This window comes from Doryrhamphus excisus, chromosome 15, assembly GCF_030265055.1.
Source record: "Doryrhamphus excisus isolate RoL2022-K1 chromosome 15, RoL_Dexc_1.0, whole genome shotgun sequence".
Taxonomy (NCBI): domain Eukaryota; kingdom Metazoa; phylum Chordata; class Actinopteri; order Syngnathiformes; family Syngnathidae; genus Doryrhamphus; species Doryrhamphus excisus.
The window spans coordinates 7,854,803-7,874,528 of record NC_080480.1 but is presented as its reverse complement, the minus strand read 5'-3'; the positions used below and the strand labels follow the sequence as shown (position 1 = coordinate 7,874,528).

General features: G+C 38.3%; 1 protein-coding gene across 8 annotated transcripts; it reads left to right on the top strand.

Annotated features, from left to right (window-relative positions):
- The first annotated feature begins 1,040 nt into the window (after positions 1-1,040).
- Positions 1,041-19,306, top strand: pih1d1 (PIH1 domain containing 1). 8 transcript variants are annotated; one of them, XM_058048820.1, is made up of 13 exons: positions 1,217-1,235; positions 4,354-4,417; positions 4,640-4,705; positions 5,673-5,965; positions 6,065-6,118; positions 6,210-6,290; positions 6,370-6,628; positions 7,286-7,324; positions 8,568-8,696; positions 8,775-8,887; positions 10,425-10,499; positions 11,304-11,363; positions 11,791-13,418. In XM_058048820.1, the coding sequence occupies exons 4-12, from the start codon at positions 5,939-5,941 to the stop codon at positions 11,325-11,327; spliced, it is 801 nt and encodes a 266-aa protein (XP_057904803.1). In that variant the 5' UTR covers positions 1,217-1,235; positions 4,354-4,417; positions 4,640-4,705; positions 5,673-5,938; the 3' UTR covers positions 11,328-11,363; positions 11,791-13,418. The 8 variants fall into 8 exon arrangements, with proteins under 8 accessions (XP_057904798.1, XP_057904800.1, XP_057904801.1 ...); XM_058048817.1 differs by lacking the exon at positions 5,673-5,965 and having other exon boundaries at positions 1,067-1,235; positions 11,791-13,416; XM_058048815.1 differs by lacking the exons at positions 4,354-4,417; positions 4,640-4,705; positions 5,673-5,965; ... (7 more) ...; positions 11,304-11,363; positions 11,791-13,418 and adding exons at positions 14,596-14,699; positions 14,768-14,825; positions 14,935-15,123; ... (5 more) ...; positions 18,221-18,364; positions 19,162-19,306 and having other exon boundaries at positions 1,041-1,235.
- The last annotated feature ends 420 nt before the right edge of the window (positions 19,307-19,726 follow it).

Genomic DNA, 19,726 nt, shown 5'->3' with positions numbered 1-19,726 from the left:
TTTTTTTAGCTGATATTTTATCATTTAAATGATGACTTTATTGAACAACTGATCACTTTAAATATCATGATGTGCTGTCTTATCTCATGATCATAATGTCCCAGCACTTCTATTCTCCTATATTACTGACATTGTGGATTATTTCCAGTCTTCTTGATAATTGGGTGCAAAGTTGCGGCCGTACCTGTTAACATTTGTATTTGAAGTTATGAGAAAATAAGGAATAACCAGTCCAAAAGAAGTTGCAAAAAGTGATAGCATTACTTGACTATTGGAAGGCGAGTGCGCCGAGACGTTTTACTGATTTAGGATTAATGAGATGGGCTTTCTGAGGGAAAAAATGACCTATTTTTTGGAGAAGAATATAGTAATCCCGCCACGGCGCTTCGCTCTCACGTTTTTTCAAAAGTATGTAACTAAATCATGCTGTCTTGTGGTTAAATATGGTCTATTAGTAAAAACAAACAAAAGAAAAGCATATTCAAGCATAATAGTGTGTGGAATAGTGCCGAATAATCAACTAAAATACAAATATAAGATTTTGTGTTATTATGTCTGCTAGTTGGGATAAATGTAGTGTAAAGGTGATTGCAAGGGTGTTATTTCATATCTAGAAGGCTCCAATAAAGTCATAAACGTATGTAGAAAGTCATTGACAGGTTTTCTATTCTTTGAATAAAGAATCTGACTTTGTGGTCTGGTCTAAGAACCAAATAACCGCAAGAAATGTGGGATTAATGTAATAAATTATAGAATTATCGTATGCAGTTTAGTGCATACTATATCGTGAGTGTGTGAGGGTCCAATGTATCAAAGCTATGGGCTGAAATTGGCCCCCATGCTGCAGTTTGGAGAGTCCCGCCACAGTGTATTGGCATGCATGAAACATTTTCAAACACTGTTGTGGTTTTTAAAGAAATAAAGCAAAAGGTGGTCCAACAATATTAATTTGCCTGTGTGTGTTTATGGGCGTGATTGTGGGCGTCCCCCCCCCCCCCCCCCCCCCCCCCAAAGGCAAAGTCCATATGTGTTTGTTTTGCCTTGTGTCGTCTTGTCAGGTCTTGCACGCGCCCAAGGGTCCCTCGGCTTAAAATGACCAACATCCCAGGAGGACCGCCTTTCATTTAGCGGATCGGATACAGACAGACACAATGTGAAAGTGAAAGTAAACTGTCGCAAGAAGATGTACGCCCCCCTGGATCTATACAGACGCACTTCTTCGACGCCGAAACACGGTAAGTCCACTACTGCTAATGGATGGTCTTAATACTGGACCTAGCATACATTACTATACACTGAAGCTAACATCTTCACTACTTGACAATACATTACATTAACATTAGGGGGATACTGCAAATTCTATGTATTTTGAAATTCGTCAAGCTTTAGATTTTAGTTGGTTGAAAATAAAACACATGAAAAAGATTCTACAACAACACAGAACTTAAGTAGCTGTTAAATTCAACAATGTAAAATACTATCAGTGGCGTGCAGGCGCGGGTGAGGCAGAACCTGAAAATAGAAATATTTGTCAATTGGACTGAAATAAATCATTTTATGAATTAAAAATAATAATAAACAGAAAATTAACCTAAGTCTGCTGCGAGCGTCTCTAGAAAGCCCTTCCTAAAGTTGGGTCGTGGTCAGTTTGTGTTGGTCAGGATATTGCCAATAATGTAATATGGCTTTCTTCGGCTGTGTAATGTCCTTCATTTAAGTAGTAGGGGCAACTAGGGAGCGAGTACGCGAGTATCTGTATCTGTATTTGTATCTGTTCACCCACTAAATGAACTGTATTGCTATCCGTCCTTGGAGTGGGCGGGATTTTAAGCCGAAGTGTGTGTTGTTTAACCGGAAATGGGCTGGTCTTAAAGCTGTACATTATTTTAAGTCAGAAATTGATTTGAATTTATTGCAATATGTATTGTTTATTATTCAGCTATATGGTATTTGTGTGCGTGATCCTTGATACTTTTATCTTGAATTATTTATATATAGTATATTGTAATTATTTCTTGTATATGAGCTGTGTGAAGTTGGTGATTCATGCAAACATGGCGATAAACATAACAATAATGTGTATGTAATGTCAGCATTTTAGCCAATTAGCCAATTGTTTTTGTTGTCCTCTTAATGAACATCTTGAATTAACAAAAAACTCAAAAGAGATCCTCATATTACATACAATTGTTTCAACAAAGGCTGCATGGCGTGGGAGTGGTTAGCCTACAAGCCTCACAGCAAGTAGACCCGAGTTCAATTCCACCCTCGGCCATCTCTGTGTGGCGTTTCCATGTTCTCTCCGTGCATGCGTGGGTTTTCTCTGGGTATTCCGGTTTCCTCCCACATTCCAAAAACATGCTAGGTTAATTGGCAACTCCAAATTGTCCATAGGTATGAATGTGAGTGTGAATGGTTGTTTGTCTATATGTGCCCTGTGATTGGCCGGCGACCAGTCCAGGGTGTACACCGCCTCTCGCCTGAAGACAGCTGGGATAGGCTCCAGCACCCGCCTAGTGAGGATAAGCGGTAAATGAAACGGAAAATGAATGTTTCAACAAAATAAAGTCAACCGTGCAAAACAACCAGAAAAGCAAAAACAACACGTTTTACAACAGTTTCTGCATATGAATGAAAGGGAGAAAATTAACATTTAAGGTTAATTTTACCTTCGTTGAAGATGTGACTGTTCCCAAAGACATGATCTGGCAGCGAGACATTAGCAGCTTCCATGGGTTATTACCTGAATTTGATAGTGTTTTTCACCTTTTTTATCAAAATGCTGGTACATTGGCTCTATCCTGCTGAAAATCGCTACTGAATTCAAGAAACAACTCATGTCAAAATAGGAAAGTGGTGGTGGTAGATCTCGCTGCCACACCCTGTCTTTGGAGACCATCACATCACATCTTCAATAAAGGTAAAATTAACCTCAAGTGTTCATTTATCAAATATTTTTATGCATGTAAAACTATGAAAATAATGATTTAGAGGACCCTGGAACAAAACATATCCTATTTAAGACATAAAAATGTATGCTTTTTTTTCTTTTGTCAGGACTGCATCTTTATAAAGTGTGCCATGAAGTCGTTGTTGCAGTTTCATGAATAGTTTCCAGGTTTCTGCAGGGAAGGCCTTGTCATTAGAGAGGTGATGCTCACAGGGTTAATTAAGTCACTTTGATAATCTGATAATCTGAGTTTCACTTCCATGTGGTTAACGTTTGACTTTCCCCTCATCTGCTCTCACTGGGTTGCAGCAGTGTTGGATAGTTAATGAATTACAGTAAGAAATGTGATTGCAAAATCACTGGGGGGGGGTTGCATGTTTGCGGCCATACTTTCAGATCATCAAACAAATTTAACACAAAATGCAGTTAGAAAATAAGTTTCACTTTTAAGGGTGAAAAAAATTCCAAACCTACGTAGCCCTGTGTGAAAAAGTGATTACCCCCACTGTAAAAACATAACAAAGTGAAGTAGACTGTAGACCAAAAGAACCTCAAAAGCTAGACATCATGCTGAGATCTGAAAAAAAAATAGGAAAAAAATCAGTAAATAATTACAATCTGGAACCTACAGTCTGGAAAGGTTGCACGCTATGTGATTGGCCAGTCTGTTCTACTGACATCAGCACAACCCGGACTTATATGGGCATGCCCAGGCAAAAGCTGTGTTTGCATACAGTAAGCTGGGGTAGTTTGATGAATCACAGCGGAGTAGGCCCGGAAACACTGCAGCAACTGGTGCAGATTCTGAAGGATCTAGAAAGCTTTCTGTGCGGGTTATTGTGTATACTATACACAATACACTGTATAGCTGCTCTATAGGAGTCGAGAACTCAATACAAAGGCTTTAAAATGTGTATAAGAAGTCCCCTTTAATGACGAATGGCTATGTGATAACTAAGCGACTATCGACAAAACAATAGTAATAAACTATGTGGAAATTATAGTTATATCATATATAAATAGCATATATAGTCTATTTCATATTTTGAAGTACTACTTGACTGCAACCAGCAGAGGCACTCTGTCTGAACTGATGAGAAGAAGTACAATGATACAAGTCTATACTATATATATATATATATATATATATATGTATATATATATATATATATATATATATATATATATATATATGTATATACATATATATATATGTATATAAACCTTCTTTATTGTGGTTACTTGGTTTTGCTGTCAAAACTTCTCCAACTGAATGTTCTCTCTACTTTTATAGTGTGTCTTCTATTCTGTTTACTTGCTTTATTCAACTTCATTCTTCTGTAAAGTGTCTTTGAGTATTTTGAAAAGCGCTATACAAATAAAATGTATTATTACTTTTATAGTGTGAGCCTGGATGTTCACGGCAGCAGAATGACATGGAAGCAGGCATCCTACCTGTGTCTAATTGTAAGTTACAGCATTGGAGTATACAATTGCCAGAAGAAGCAACAATCTGAATTCATTGTATTTTATGTTACTGCAGATAATGGATTATAGACCGTGCGCTGTTGTTTTCATATTGTTATATGTTATATCTAGAAATGGTATTAGTCATAGTACATACGTATAAACGATGTCATTGTGGTAGCCGGTATTTCAGTTACTCTCATTATGCCATTGACATTCTAGGTGTTTTCCACCCTGGTTGAACTGTCACAAGAGAACTGTGAAGAATACTTTACTGTGAAAGAATGGGTATGTTTCTTGTATTTTTGCTGCACACATTCTTTTTTGAAGGTTGAATAATAATCAATACACATATTGTTGTCATAAGACACTGCTGTTTTGGCAGACATGTTTATTCTTACTCTTGGGCTGCATTCCGGTAGCAGTTTTGAGTTGCCCTCGTGGACTCCCCCCTAGATATGACGTCATTGTTGATGATGTCATGCACTTTTAGTGACGTGCAATACCACATATTTTGTTGTTTTTGATATGATTTTCGATACTTTGTGCAAATTCACCAAACATGTCTGGTAAATGTGAAAAAAGTTGTGTATTTTGTCGCTTAGCATAAAGACTACCAGACAATTAAGACTTAATTTATTGATTAAATAAATAGTAGATTATTAATTGAAAATTAAAACATTTAATTTTATAGAAAAATATTAATATGATAATAATATATTAATATTATAATATTTGAATATGCGTGTAATTATGCATTTATTTAATAAATGAATGAATTAATTAAAATATATGTTTATATTTTTTAAACCATGACAACATGTGCAATAATAACAGCATCATAAGATCAATCATAATAATAACAACACAGGCTACTCAACTCATACCCCCCAACTACACTTCCTGTCCACATGTTCGTAACACATTTATTACAACACACAAGAGCACAAGTTTTATTTCTGGCTTTGTTTTGTTTTTTTTTCACTGATTACGTCTACTATATTGGGTAATATGAGTGTAATATAGGGCTGTTATTTCATGTTTGGAGGGCTCTAATAATGTTAAAACCCTTTTAAAGAAGGGATCCTACATTGCTGAAATCCACTTATCATGTTGCTGTGTGTCTTTTGGGTTGCTGGGATTGCTGTACTTACTTCTGACCATTTCTCGCGTCATTTCCAAGACAGGCTATTGAACAATAAAAAACACAGGGTTTACATTTTAGACTAACCCCTCTTTCGGCTTTTCCCCTCAGGGGTCCCCACAGCAAATCAATCTCCTCCATCCAACCCTGTCTCTCTCTCACACCAACTACTCTCATGTCCTCCTTCACTACATCCATAAACCTCCTCTTTGGTCTTCCTCTACGCCTCCTACCTGGCAGCTCTAAACGCAGCATCCTTCTACCAATATATTCACTCTTTGTCCTTTGGACATGTCCCAACCGTCTCAGTCTGGCCTCTCTGACTAATGTCCCTCTGAAGTACTTCTTCCTGATCCTATCCATCCTGGCCACTCCCAATGAGAACCTCAGCATCCTCATCTCTGGTACCTCCAGTCTTAATCTCATTAAATGTATTACAACTGTTGTGTGATTCTTTAAGGTTACGTGAGCTTCACATTTATTTGCTTACTTCCGTCACACAGGAAAACATAACTGAACTGGAATTGGTCGACCTTGTGATCCCAGAGAACACCACAGTAAGTTACTGAAACAGTGCTGAAATGGGCCGAGGCTGTTCAATAGAGGCTCATGTTTGGAGCATTATTTTATCTTGGTCTCTTTCTGAAGAATGTGGCAGAATGTACATTAGAGCGATACTGTCTGCAAGACCAGATGTGCGATGTGCTGGAAGACTGCTTTGGCAGAGATGTGAGTGAATTTGTATGTGTGGATATGATCGCATTAAGTTGTTTGGTGTCAACGTATTCACCTCTTTTTTCCACTGCAGGCCAAAACTGAAAGTGACAAGTGTAAATCTGTGTTGAATGCCACCGTCCATACTTACCACTTAATGTGTCTGCTTGCCAGAGTGAAATCTAACAAAAGCTCTATAAATGGTAACACAATCCACCACTCATTTTGTCAATATTTCTTCATCTTATTGACTCTTTTTAAATGCCACTATATACTTTGGGGGCAGTTAAGAATTCATGTTCTAACCGTGTATCCATTTTTTTCTTCCTCCTACACTGCAGGCTGTGAATATGGTGAGTATATAACTATTTTTTATTACATGGATCAGAAATTGTAGAAGATATTATTATAACGTGCGTTCAAGGACCACAAAATCTTCACGTTTGATAAAAAAAATAATTAGGTAGTGAAGACATAAACATGTAAAAACCGTGGGCTTTCTAACATGCTGTCATGTATTCATGAATTATTACCAAATTTTAGTGACTAAAGCTGAATTCACATCGTCATACACTTTCAAATCGCGTCTATTTTAATTGGTCTGGCAAGTCAGTACAAGCGCGTCTCTCGTAGATAGACTTCAAGTGTATTTTTGATGTAAATTCAGCAGCACACTGGTAGGAGAAACACAGGAAAACAGCTTCTGGTGTCAAAATAAACTACGCTTTTTAGCAAAAGAAAAGTATAAAAGACCCGCGTTATGTAACAATTTGGGGAAAATCGCACGGCGAAAGAATGGTATGTCCGACTTAGCAGAGCCTCTGTGGTAATTTCGCTTTATGTCTTGTTTAGCGATAACGGTAAAAGCTAACAGTACAACAACACGCCGACATAAACAGATCCATTTGTCAGAAGAAATAAAATGTGGTGATTTAAATGAGTTCCACTGTTTAAATTTTGAATTTGCTCAGAGTATTTCGGAATTTTATTATATTGTTATTTTTTTCCAGAAAGTGTTTGCCCGTTATTTGAGGAAAGAAGGCAAGTTGGTAAGTGTTTTTGAAATTAATTCATTTTCACAAATTATGATTGTATTATTTATAGAAAAATATTTTCATTTTTATTTATTCATTCTTTTATTTTTTTGTTTGTTTTGTTTTATTTAATTTTATTTAGCTTTTTCTCAAACAAAAATAGAATCCAATATGTGTTGAAGTTATACAGTGGTGTGGAAAAAGTGTTCCTAATTTCTTACTTTCTTTTGCATGTTTGTCACACTTAAATGTTTCAGATCATCAAACTAATTCAAAAGTATTAGTCAGTGACAACACGACATGAAATATAGTTTATAAATGAAACTTTTTATTATTAAGAGAGGGAAAAAAATCCAAACCTAAATGGCCCGGTGTGAAAAACATAGCGCCTAAAAACATAACTGAGATTAATGGAGATCTATCAGTCTGGAAAAGGTTATAAAACCATTTCTAAAGCTTTGGGACTCCAGCAAACCACAGTGCGAGCCATCATTCACAAATGGCCAAAACATGGAACAGTGGTGACCCTTCCTAGGAGTGGCCGGCCAACCAAAATGGCCTCAAGAGCACAGTGACGACTCATCGAAGAGGTCACAAAAGACCCCACAACAACATTCAAAGAATTGCAAGCCTCACTTGCCTCAGTTAAGGTCAGTGTTCATGACTCCACCATAAGAAAGACAATAGGCAAAAATGGTCTGCATGGCAGAATTCCAAGACCAAAACCACAGCTGAAGTCTCGTCTCCGTTTTGCCAGAAAACATCTTCATGATCCCCAAGACCTTTGGGAAAAACTCTGTGGTCTGACGAGACAAAAGCTGAACTTTTTGGAAGGTGTGTGTCCTATTACATCTGGCGTAAAAGTAAAAAAAAAAGAACATCATACCAACAGTAAAATATGGTGGTGGTAGTGTGATGGACCGGGGCTGTTTTGCTGCTTGATTGCAGTTGTTGCTGCTAAGGATGTCCCAACTAGTGATTCGGTTTGGGGGGCAATCACTCGTTCAGATAGGGCCATGTAGGTTTGGATTTTTTTTTTACTCCCTTAATAATAAAAAGAGTAATTTAGGTGTGTTGTCATTGACTAATATTTACATTCGTTTGATGATCTGAAACGTTTAAGTTTGGCAAACATGAAAAAACAAGAAAACAAGACCCAATTAATATAAAATGAATTGCAATGAGTTGAATATGGAAATAATAATCATTCGAAAAACTGTTTTGCCTTTGAATTTCCTGACATTTGTTCTGCTACCAGTATCAACACCACTGCCATCAACAACTACTGCCCCACTGCCAACGTCACTTGTGATGATGGCAATAACTGCACAGCCAAACTCAATAAGACATGGCCAACATCCCGGGAGTGAAGCAAGTAAAAGCTACTGTAAGTATTTTTATGGTATGATGTGACTTCCACAAGGAGGGGCTTATAAGGGATTTTTTTTCTCTTTCCTTTACCCAGACTTTTTAACCCTGGAGATACTATTAGTCTTTGTTTCAATTCTTGCACTGGTCTTGCCCCTGGCTGTTTATTTTCACATGCGTCGCCAGATGACACGGGACGGGAGATGGCAGGTGAGGCAGGAAAAATCACCTTTCAGTGCATATATATTTTTACTTTTACTTTACTTTTTTATATATTTTACTTCAAGATCCTAATTAACAGTGTAGGTAACACACTACAAATCTGAAAATATGAAAATGATTAAATGTCATATATTGACATAGCCAGATGAGGAGGCAGGGGCATCTGGTTCGGATGCCTCCTCCCTGTTCAGGCCACGTCCAACCGGTAGGAGACCTTGGGGAAGACCCAGGACACGTTGGAGAGACTAAGTCGCCCAACTGGCCTGGGAACACCTTGGGAGAGGGGAGTCTGGGCCTCCCTGCTTGGGCTGCTGCCCCCACAACCCGACCTTGGATTAGCGTTAGAAGATGGATAGATGGATTTTCAGCAAAAAAAACTTCCATTAATGAATTGATTATTTTTGCATGCAAACCTGTCTATGAAAAAATACCCATATAGTCACCTTTATACTTCTATTACCTAATACAGTAGACATGATAAGTGATAAGCGATTGGGAAAGTTCATGGTATCTCAAACATTCATTCATTAATTTTATACTGCTTATCCTCACGAGGGTCGAAGGGGTGCTGGAGCCTATCCCAGCTGTACCCAGGGGTGCACCCTGGACTGGTCACCAGCCAATCACGGGCACATATAGACAAACAACCATTCACACTCACATTCATACCTATGGACAATTTGGAGTCGCCAATTAACCTAGCATGTTTTTGGAATGTGAGAGGAAGCCGTAGTCCCCGGAGAAAACCCACGCATGCACGGGGAGAACATGCAAACGGTGGAATCGAACTCAGGTCTCCTAGCTGTGTGGCCTGCATGCTAACCACCTGACCGCCGTGCAGCCTTATCTCAAATGTGGGTCAAATACATGGGATCGATGTGAGTCTGTCATGCATCCTCACTATGACTAGCATTGTTTACATACTAAGTGCAGGGACACAAAGGTGGGAGGGTTACACCCAAAGACCACCCAGGAATGGTGAAAAATCACAAATAATGGAAATACATTAAGTTTAATGACTTAAGTGACACTCATAAATTTGGTCTACATTGTTTAAAAATAAATGCAGCGGTGTGAAAAAAGTGTTTGCCCCCTTCCTGGTTTCTTACTTTTTTTGCACGTTTGTCACACTTAAATGTTTCATATCATCAAACAAATTTAAATGTTAGTCAATGACAACACAACTGAACACCAAATGCGATTTTGAAAATAAATGTTTTATTATTAAGGGAGAAAAAACTACAAACCTACCAAATGACACTGTGTGAAAAAGTAATTGTCCCCTAAACCTAATCACTGGTTGGGCCACCCTTAGCAGCAACAACTGCAATCAAGTGTTTATGATAACTTGCAATGAGTCTCTTCCAGCGCTGTGTTACTGTTACTGTTGTGATCATACCAACTTTTCATCCGCTGTGATGAATGTCATTTCAATAATCAGCACCTGCTGCTTAAAATACAAGTTGTGTCACTCGTCTTGGCTGCTCTTCTTACAAGCATTTTTAATGTCTGTTATATCTTCTAGTTTGGCACAGTACCGACAGATTCAAACTCAGTGGACTCTTCACATGAGGAAAATATACAGCTTCATCTCATTCGGGTAATATTACACGTTTTTGAAGTTCGACCAGAGACTCTTCTAACATTGACCTGTATGGATTTCACATGGTTAACATTTTTACAAAAGTTAATTGTCATGCAGGTGCAAATTGTCATAAGACAAGTACGCCATGACAGGGTGTACAGTCGTCCTTGACCACTTTGTGGTCAGAATTTTCAAAAATATATTAATTAATAATTGTTTTGTGGTTGAATGCAGCCTATTATTAGTCATAACATGCAAATGTTATGTATTATTGACACAAATTAAGCATTTATGAGCATAAAAAATGCATAACTAACTAAAATACACACATAAGGCATTCAGAAGATGCATCCAAAAAAATTAAAGATATTTTGGTATTATTATTATTATTATTATATGGTAGTTCATTTGTGTCAGTAAGTGTTTCTGTTTGGTGAGACACGCACACCAAACTTGATCGGCGGCACCACAGGCTTTTATTGCAAATTTGAATGATCTCACAACAGACACAATAATACATAATAAAAACACGGGCTACTGTTGTGGCCCACAACATGCTGAAACTCAGCTCTGTACCCCCGACATCACTTCCTGTCCACCACTCTCTCTCTCCCCCAGGGAACACATACGTATATAGCAACACACAGGTGCGCAAGTATTATTTGTGTCTTAAAGGGGACCTATTATGCTCCTACAGAGCAGCAACACAGATAAACCACACATAAAGCTTTATAGATCTTCCAGAATCTGCACCTATTCCAGCTGTATTTCCTTGGTTTTCGGAAACGCTCTGTTTCAATTTATTCTACCTGCCTCTAGGCACACCCACTCCACTGTGATTGATCCCAGTCAGCTTGTACCCAGGCACGTCCATATAAGGTAGTCCGGCTGTCACAGTGAGCGAGCGTTCAGAACCTTCCCAAACTTCTTTCAGGGTTCACTTCCAAATACACAAGCCTCATTATCTGAAACTTTGGCATTGTGTCACGTGAGAATACAACATTGTAACATTTATAGGTCAGAAAAGTGTAAAACGAATAATAAGTGCCCTTTAAATGAAGTGCAAAAGTGACTATAGGGGTGCTATTTCATTTCTAGAGGACTTTAATTATGTCAAAAACTAAGTTTTTTTGAATGTTGTAAATAGGTTTTCTGTGCTTTAACGATGCAAATATTCAATTTCTAAATCAGGAATTTTCCTTTGTAAAAATTCTCTTAACACAGTTGGACTGATTGAAGCTGTTTTTAATCTAATCTTGTTAAGATATTATAGAAGGATACTTAACTTGGTCTCTTTCTTCTCTAGACATAACTCTAAAGGAGTCCCTGTGCTGCTCCACTCATGTTATAGTGCTCACAAGACTGCAATTGAATGGACCACACTTAAGTTGCCATGGAGCATCAGCCAGCGGGGCTCACTAGAGGACAGAATGAATATGAATTGTTGGAATTCCTTTGTCCTTTCTTTTCAACAAACTTGCTCTGTTCCACTTCAAGTGGAGCGAAGCGATGGAACAAACATCATCATGCCTACTAAACTCGGTTTCATGGTTAGATGCATGCATCAATAACTACTGTATAAGTAACAATAGTTGTAATATAGGACTTCTGTACAGGTGGTCCTCGGTTTGCAGTGTTTTTTGTTTCGGAATATGAAAGCATGAATGTCATTCTGGTCCATAAACACGAGCTGGGAGGAAAAATAGACTTTGTTCTGATGCAGCCACACTGAGCCAAACAACATTGCTTATCAGTACACTTCATTATGTCTCCCGAGCGGCAATGCGCTAAAAAGAAAATCGTGGAAGTGACAATGAAAATCATAAAAATGTCAGAGAGAGTAGGCGCTCGACTGTCGTGACCATCATTAAGGATAAACATTATTGAATGTTAGAGGATTGCATGCAAGGAGATCTGGGAGGAGAAGAGAAGGGTAATTCTTCCAGACTACCCTGGGCAAATATTATATGTAAGAACGGAGAAAGGCCTGCAAGATAACCACAGGGATATAAGTAAGGAGTTCTCATTTCATTACTATGTTTTTATATGTCCTTCATGTATTCTATGTAAAGTGTGAGGGATTTCGGAGTTCATTTAGCTATAATTTAAGTATTTTAAGTTACACTAAAAGACGTAACGTAAGATGTAACTTGTTCATGTCCTGAGGACTACCTGTAATGCATTTCAAGTAAAAAATAAGCTTACAGTATATTGTACATCACAACCATTAAGCTACAACCTAATGCCCTTTAACACATTTCATTTCATTCCAGTGAAGTGGAGTATTGGCATGTTCCACATGCAGCTAGTATTACTGCCCCGGAGGCTGTAATAATGATCATAATTAACAATAGGTGGTATTGTTGTTGTGTTTCTATGACAATGCCATCATCAACTTTAGAGGCCTATAAAATTGGTAGACTAGGCTTCTTGTGTTAGCAAAGCAGTGCTTTGCCACAGGCTGAAATGATCAAATGATTTTATATATTTTCAGCCTCTTGTCTCTTTTTTGAAGACCATGCTTTTGTGTAAGGAATGCACTTTTCTCTTCTTACCAGTAAGTAATTCAATTGCCCAAAATGTTGAGTTATTTCTGACTTAGTGTCACAACTGAAAAAATAAAGTCATTTCAAAGCTTTATTGTTGTTTGGGTGGAAATTCTATGTTGCTGATATCCAACCTCACCATGAAATGTATTTTCCCAAAGGTCTTGGGGATAATGAAGACCAAGTTATTTTTGTTCAGTAGTGGTTTTTGTCTTGGAACTCTGCCAACACTGACCCTAACTGAGGCAAATGAGGCCCTATGATTCTTTCAATGTTGTGGGGTCTTTTGTGACCTCTTGGATGAGTCGTGCTGTGCTCTTGGGGTCATTTATATAATATCAATAAAATGTTTCATTTAAAAACATCATTTTGCGTTCAGTTGTGTTGTCATTGACTAATATTTGCATTTGTTGGAGGAGCTGAAATATTCAAGTGTGACAAGCATGCAACATCACACTACTGTATATGTATACTCACAGGTAGGTCTCATTAAGGTTGAATAAGTGCATTTATTTCAGCACTGTAGCTCAATTCACAAAGTGAATAGAGCCACTACCACACATACAAATATTTCATAAATGTATTTCTTACTCATTTTGATGTCACAAAGTTCAATAAAAAAGTGGTTGAATCTCTAATCAGCAAATGAAATGCAAAAACGTCCCGAGACTTTAATTGGATGAACGAACGAATTCAACTAACTTTTGCATGATGTTCTAATTTATTGAGCTACACTCGCTTAATGTAAATACAGTATTAAAAATATAAAATAAAATAAAAAATCTTCCTTCCACTCCTGAACGACTAAACACACAAGCTTGAATCCAGTCCAGTGAAAAAGTCGGACTGACTTGAAATTTTAGGTAATTAACCCATTAATAAAAAAAAAACAAACAATTTCCTGTTTTGAATAAAAATTGCTGTAGCGTCAAAACGTTATTCTGAAGGAACCATACCGGAAGTGAGGTTGGTTGAGGTGCAGTAAATCCACCGTCGTTTGTCAGTCGCTGCCGGATGATGTTTGTGCTTTAGATAAACATACAACTTCTGTCGAAGATAGGCAAGTGCTATATGTATACACATTATTCCGTTTAAATCGTATTCACAACAGAATATGAACCCGTTCAGTTTTTTAAAACTATATGGGGCAAAGCCTTTTGCTTGCTTTCTACTTACGTGATGCTAAAGCTAACGCTAAGCTAAAGTATATCCTAGTTGCTGTAGCAACGTAGTTATCCACCCTGTACTTACATACTTGTACTGCTTCTGTGTTTAAACATACGGTATCTCCATACATGTACTACATTTATGTTTGGACACTGAGCTTTTGTTGTTGCAAAACTTGATTTTAGTGTAATGTGACGTCTCAGAGTAGGTGCGTTTATGTCTCTACATGAAAAACTCCATCCTTCCATTTTAATATAAAATACATGTACCTGCATGGATTTGTACATGCAGACAGCGGGTGTCTGTTTCTTAGTTATAAAAGCACGACCTTGTTTCATGTCACAGGGCGTTATTTTAGTCTTTTTAATCATAATATCATTTGTTTTGTGAAACAACAGGACTAATTTCAGCCTATGAAACCATGACTACAGACTCAACACTCCTCACCTCCGAAATGGAGTTACAGCAGCAAGAAGACTTGTATCAACAGCTGTTATTACAGGTAATATAACTCTATTTTTTTAAACTATTCACTGTATTTTATTTGCAAGGTACTGTCTTTCCTTTTAGACAATGGAAAACATGCACACCGAAAATCCAGACTCCAAAATGATCCGACCGCAACCTGGTGAGTAGCTTCATATAATAAATTACAGCAAATAACAGATTTGATTTTTCACAGATTTTTCACAAACATCTGATAAAAGCAGCACACGCTAATTAGTCCTGCCTCTCAGGAATATGTGTGAAGACGACGTCAGAAACTGACAAACAGAAGGTCTTTGTCAACATCTGTCAGTCAAACTCAGTTCCGCCTCCACCGGAGCTGTCCAGAGAGGATCTTGTGGAGTTGCTCCAATCAGAAGATCCCAGTGGTTACAGAGTTCCCATGAGCCTTGGGGAGCCACACACCGAAGTAGACAATAGTAAGTAACCACAGTCACATGTCATTCATGAATGTATCCAGAAAGTATTCACATTGCTTCACCTGGCTATACTGTATGAGGTCTCACAATTCACAGTGCATGCAGGTCACTAACCAAGCATGAGTAAGGGAAGGTACAGAAATAATTCATCTACTGTGAAGGTCCCAATCAGAGACGGTGGCCTCCATCATCCATAAATTGGCCGTGGAATCATATGAAAATAACATAGGATCAAGATTGTACCATTCAGACTAAATAGGAGTGCACGCAGCTGCGACTGAGCATACATTTTTACATTGAATGTCTTTGTTTTTGTTGTAAATAGGCTATTTTGATACAAATTCAGCATAATTTGTGTTATTAAAAATGGAAAAGGACCGGTGACTTGAACAGAAGACTTATACTTGCACAAGAGGGTTACTCGTAACCACAGCAAAGCGCCGTTGAGTACATAAAGAAAGGTAATTGGGAAGGCAGACCGCACAGACTCTCATTACGCAGCCTTTTTCTCGTTAATGTGAGGTCGTTAGTGAATAAAATGGACAACTTACGATTCCGCATCACCCACAGAAAGCAACTTTTGGGATGCTATGTCATAAGTTTCACAGAGAGACATGACTAAACAGCAGCATACCGGAAAATGCTATTGAGCTACCTGACCGCAACACATTTCGAATTTCGCTTGTCTATCCAACTCCATACAGTAGATGGCATCATAACGCTGCTTCTGAAGACACCTCATACACAACTGTCTGCTAGAGAATAAGAAGATGTAGCAGGAGGGATCAGTTTTGACAATTTTTTTTTGTATTCAGCCTTCTCTAGAGTGACTATGGAGAAATGTAGCTACTTTTTCTGGTCTACATGGACACTTTTGGAGACTCTTAACTTAAAAAGCACTCACAGGTGGTCTTCTTTGTGACATATATAAAAGAAAGTTCATATGTCTTTTATCATGCCTATACTCAAAGTCTCTTTGTGTCAGGTTCTCAGGGATGCACGGCGTATGACGTTGTCATCAACCAGGAGTTCTTCCAGAAGTGCCAGGTGTGTTGGTAGTCGTTCTTTCTCTTTAACAGTCATTTTCATACTGTTACTGTTCCTTAAAGGAAGAAAAAATCCATTCGTATGATTAATTCTAAAAGATAAAAAGGTGAAATTTTGCAATTTTGTGGCTTAACAGTGAGCCGTGTGTTAGCATGTAGCCATGAAACTTCATGTTTATGTGGTGAAGTGAAGTGGTGAGATAATGCAGGCCCAGCAACGACAAGAGCCAACATGTCTCTTGGAATCAGAGAAGTAATAAGGCAAGAACATTTTATCTATCCATCCTCCTTCCAAAGACCTGTTTGAGTTTGCATGCAGGTCATACTGGTCCTTACGTGATGACATTTCCGCTGCACTCCATCCAGTTCTTATTGACCTGGACCTGAAGTTGTATGTGCTGTGTCAACACAAGCATTCCTTAGCAGCTCATACAAAATGTACAGTTGTGTGCTGAGCATTGGGGAGCCACAGGGATATGTGTTTCGCCCACCGCTTTTTCCACTGCTGACCCACAACAGTGGGTCACATAACTAACAATGCTGAAGCCAACTACAGGAGTGAGCTGATGGTAGTGGTGCTCCAGTGATGGCAGGACAACAATCTTCCATGGACATTTGACCTGGGCATGCACATCTTTGAGAACACCACATTGTTGGCTGAGAAGACTCAAACACACCTCTACTTCCCACCCCTCATCATATACTCTTTCTACTAGTGCGCCAATGGAAAATGATGTCCCTCTGTCCACCCTCATGGACATTTTCAACACCTGCCTTATCTGCATAGCCATCAGCATTGCTGGTGATTATTTATGATAAGTTCTACAGGTCATAATATGAAAAACGGGCACACATTGGGCAAAAAAGTGTAATCAACATGAAGTAGAATTTCTGATTTTAATGAAGCAGTGGTAAATACAATAACAGACACAACATAGAGGGAACATAGATTTCTTACTGTAATATACCACAAGGACACAGAACACGATGAGCATTCATATGCTGTTAAAAAAATTCAGCAAAAGGTGAATCGCGTTGTAGCGAGGAAATGCTGTCTTAATTAAATGTCAATTGAATGTTTAAGTTTCAGTGGTACAAATCATTTTGACTATATATATATGTGTGTGTCTTGTAGAAGGAAGCCTTGTTCCAGCAGTTTGTTATCATGGTTTCTTTGGAAGGTTTAGAGAACAAATACAATCTGACGCTTAGCAGAGGTAAGTGTGCATTTGTTTGTTTATTGCATAATATCAGATAAGTTGTTAAGCCTCCTGTTCTTGTGTTGTCCCAGAATGGAAAGTGCTGAAGAACAGAAAGTTCTTAGGGTCGGTCAACAAGCAGAACATTCGGACGAAAAGCAGGCCAGTTATTCAAGAGCTCCAACCTCAGTAAGTGTGCAATGTGTATTAAGTAGGCTACACCTGGAGTCATCTCAAAATAGATTTGGCGTTACCTGTTTGCCCTCGCTCTTGAACACACTGTGATGGGACTCTCTGTGTAACTCATTTTGTTAACACACCACAAACACCAAATTCAGTTTATTGATGCTATACATGGTATCACCCTTTTTCTTAGGGAGACCTCCTCTTCTATTCCAAAAAGGTAAACAATTCAATGTTTTAATCGTTGACTTAATTGTGTGCTTTTCGTTCATCTTTCTCAACTATCTCCTCAGACCAGAATTTACCATGTTTGTGGAGCCCCCTGCTGGTGTCCCTGAGTACCTCATTGCAGAAATAAAGCTGCCTGGTGTGGTGAGACACACACATACAAAATAAAAGCAGACACACTACATAGGAGTGGTACCTGCATATTGCAACATTGCAATAAAAGTAAATCAACTTTGCTTGTATCATTGAAGGCAAAATGCAAAAAGTTGTATTTTGTTGTTTTATTATGGAGATGGGTGGCTTTTGCTTTTTTTAGTGTTAACTCAGACACTTAAAAAAGGTTCAACAGCCTCCTTAAAAACTGATATTCACCCATTTAAGAAAGGCGAGTAAACAATGTCAAGGTATAAAGTCGGCTATATTTAAGTGTCGGCTCTCCAGGTTTCATCACGGTCGCTGGTCCTTGACATCGGCGAGGACCGCCTGGTGTTGACAGCCAGACCCTCTCTGTACCATCTTGACATCTTCCATCCCTTCCTTGTTGACCAGGACACAAGCGTGGCACAGTACAACAGCGGCACTCAGGTACAGCCGATAAAACTGCACCAGTTCAGCTCCCTAACTTCCAAAAATGTCCATGTAAAGTTGATGCGGATGGATGGCGAGTTTGTGATCATTATTTGTTGATTGTAATGGTTTTATTTCATTTGAACATGCATCAGATTACAATTGAGTGCATCCCATAATCAGTTCCCAGTTCCACATGTCCACTTTTACAATCAGTAACTGTTACATTTGTTCACTTCCTGCTTTCCATAATACAGTTTAAGGTTTTTTTGTGTGTAAAGAGACAAGATATGGTAATGATATATGTGCTAAAGGAATTAAACCGGAACACAAGACAAGTTAACTTAGCCACCAAAATAGCAACAGAAGCTCCCCAAGATTTGAAAACCGTATAAAACTTTTTATTCATTCATTTTCTACCTGTAGCCTATCCCAGCCGTCTTCGGGCGAGAAATGGGGTACACCCTGGACTGGTCGCCAGCCAATCACAGGGCACATATAGGCAAACAACCATTCACACTCACATTCATACCTATAGACAATTTAGAGTCACCAATTAACCTAGCATGTTTTTGGAATGTGGGAGGAAACCGGAGTACCCGGAGAACATGCACAGGGACAACATGCAAACTCCACACAGAGATGGCCGAGGGTGGAATAGAACTCCTAGCTGTAAGGCCTGAGTGGCCTTTTTATATAATACTTTTAATACTAACTTTTTATATAATAAAAAATGTTATGTCAACACAATGTTGTTTTTACAATACAATTCAAACACATCTGTCAACTCATTTATCTTGTTCCTTCTGTCTCAGATCCTCACAATCACCTTACCTGTGGTGTCCTCCTGAAGTGACAAACATCAACTCCCAAGTATTTTTTTCATATTCAAAGGATGTTAAATGAGATTATGGACTGTTTGTACTGAAAGGTTCACCACATACGTATGTTTACTTCATTAGCCAACAGATTACTATTGTACTGAAACGAAAATCTGGAATAAAAATCCGCAATAAATTCAAGATAGTTCCATTGTTGTTGTTTGTTGATGGGACTTTCAAAGCATGTCGTCTGAAGTATTTATAGTCATATCATAGGTCGTATTAAGTTATACAGTAAACCTCGGATATATCGGACTCGGATATATCGGAAATTCGCTCAAAACGGACAGATAAAAAAGAACCGATTTTTCTGTAATGCATTTCCAATAAAAATTCATTGCGTATATTGGATTTTTTATAACGTATTTCGCCTATTTCGGACAAAATCTCCAGTCCCGTTCCAATGCATTTCCATTAAATTTCCCTCGCATATATCGGATGGCCGCATCGTTATGCTAATCTTGTTGATGTCACTGGCTATTGTCTTTCTCCTGGCTCC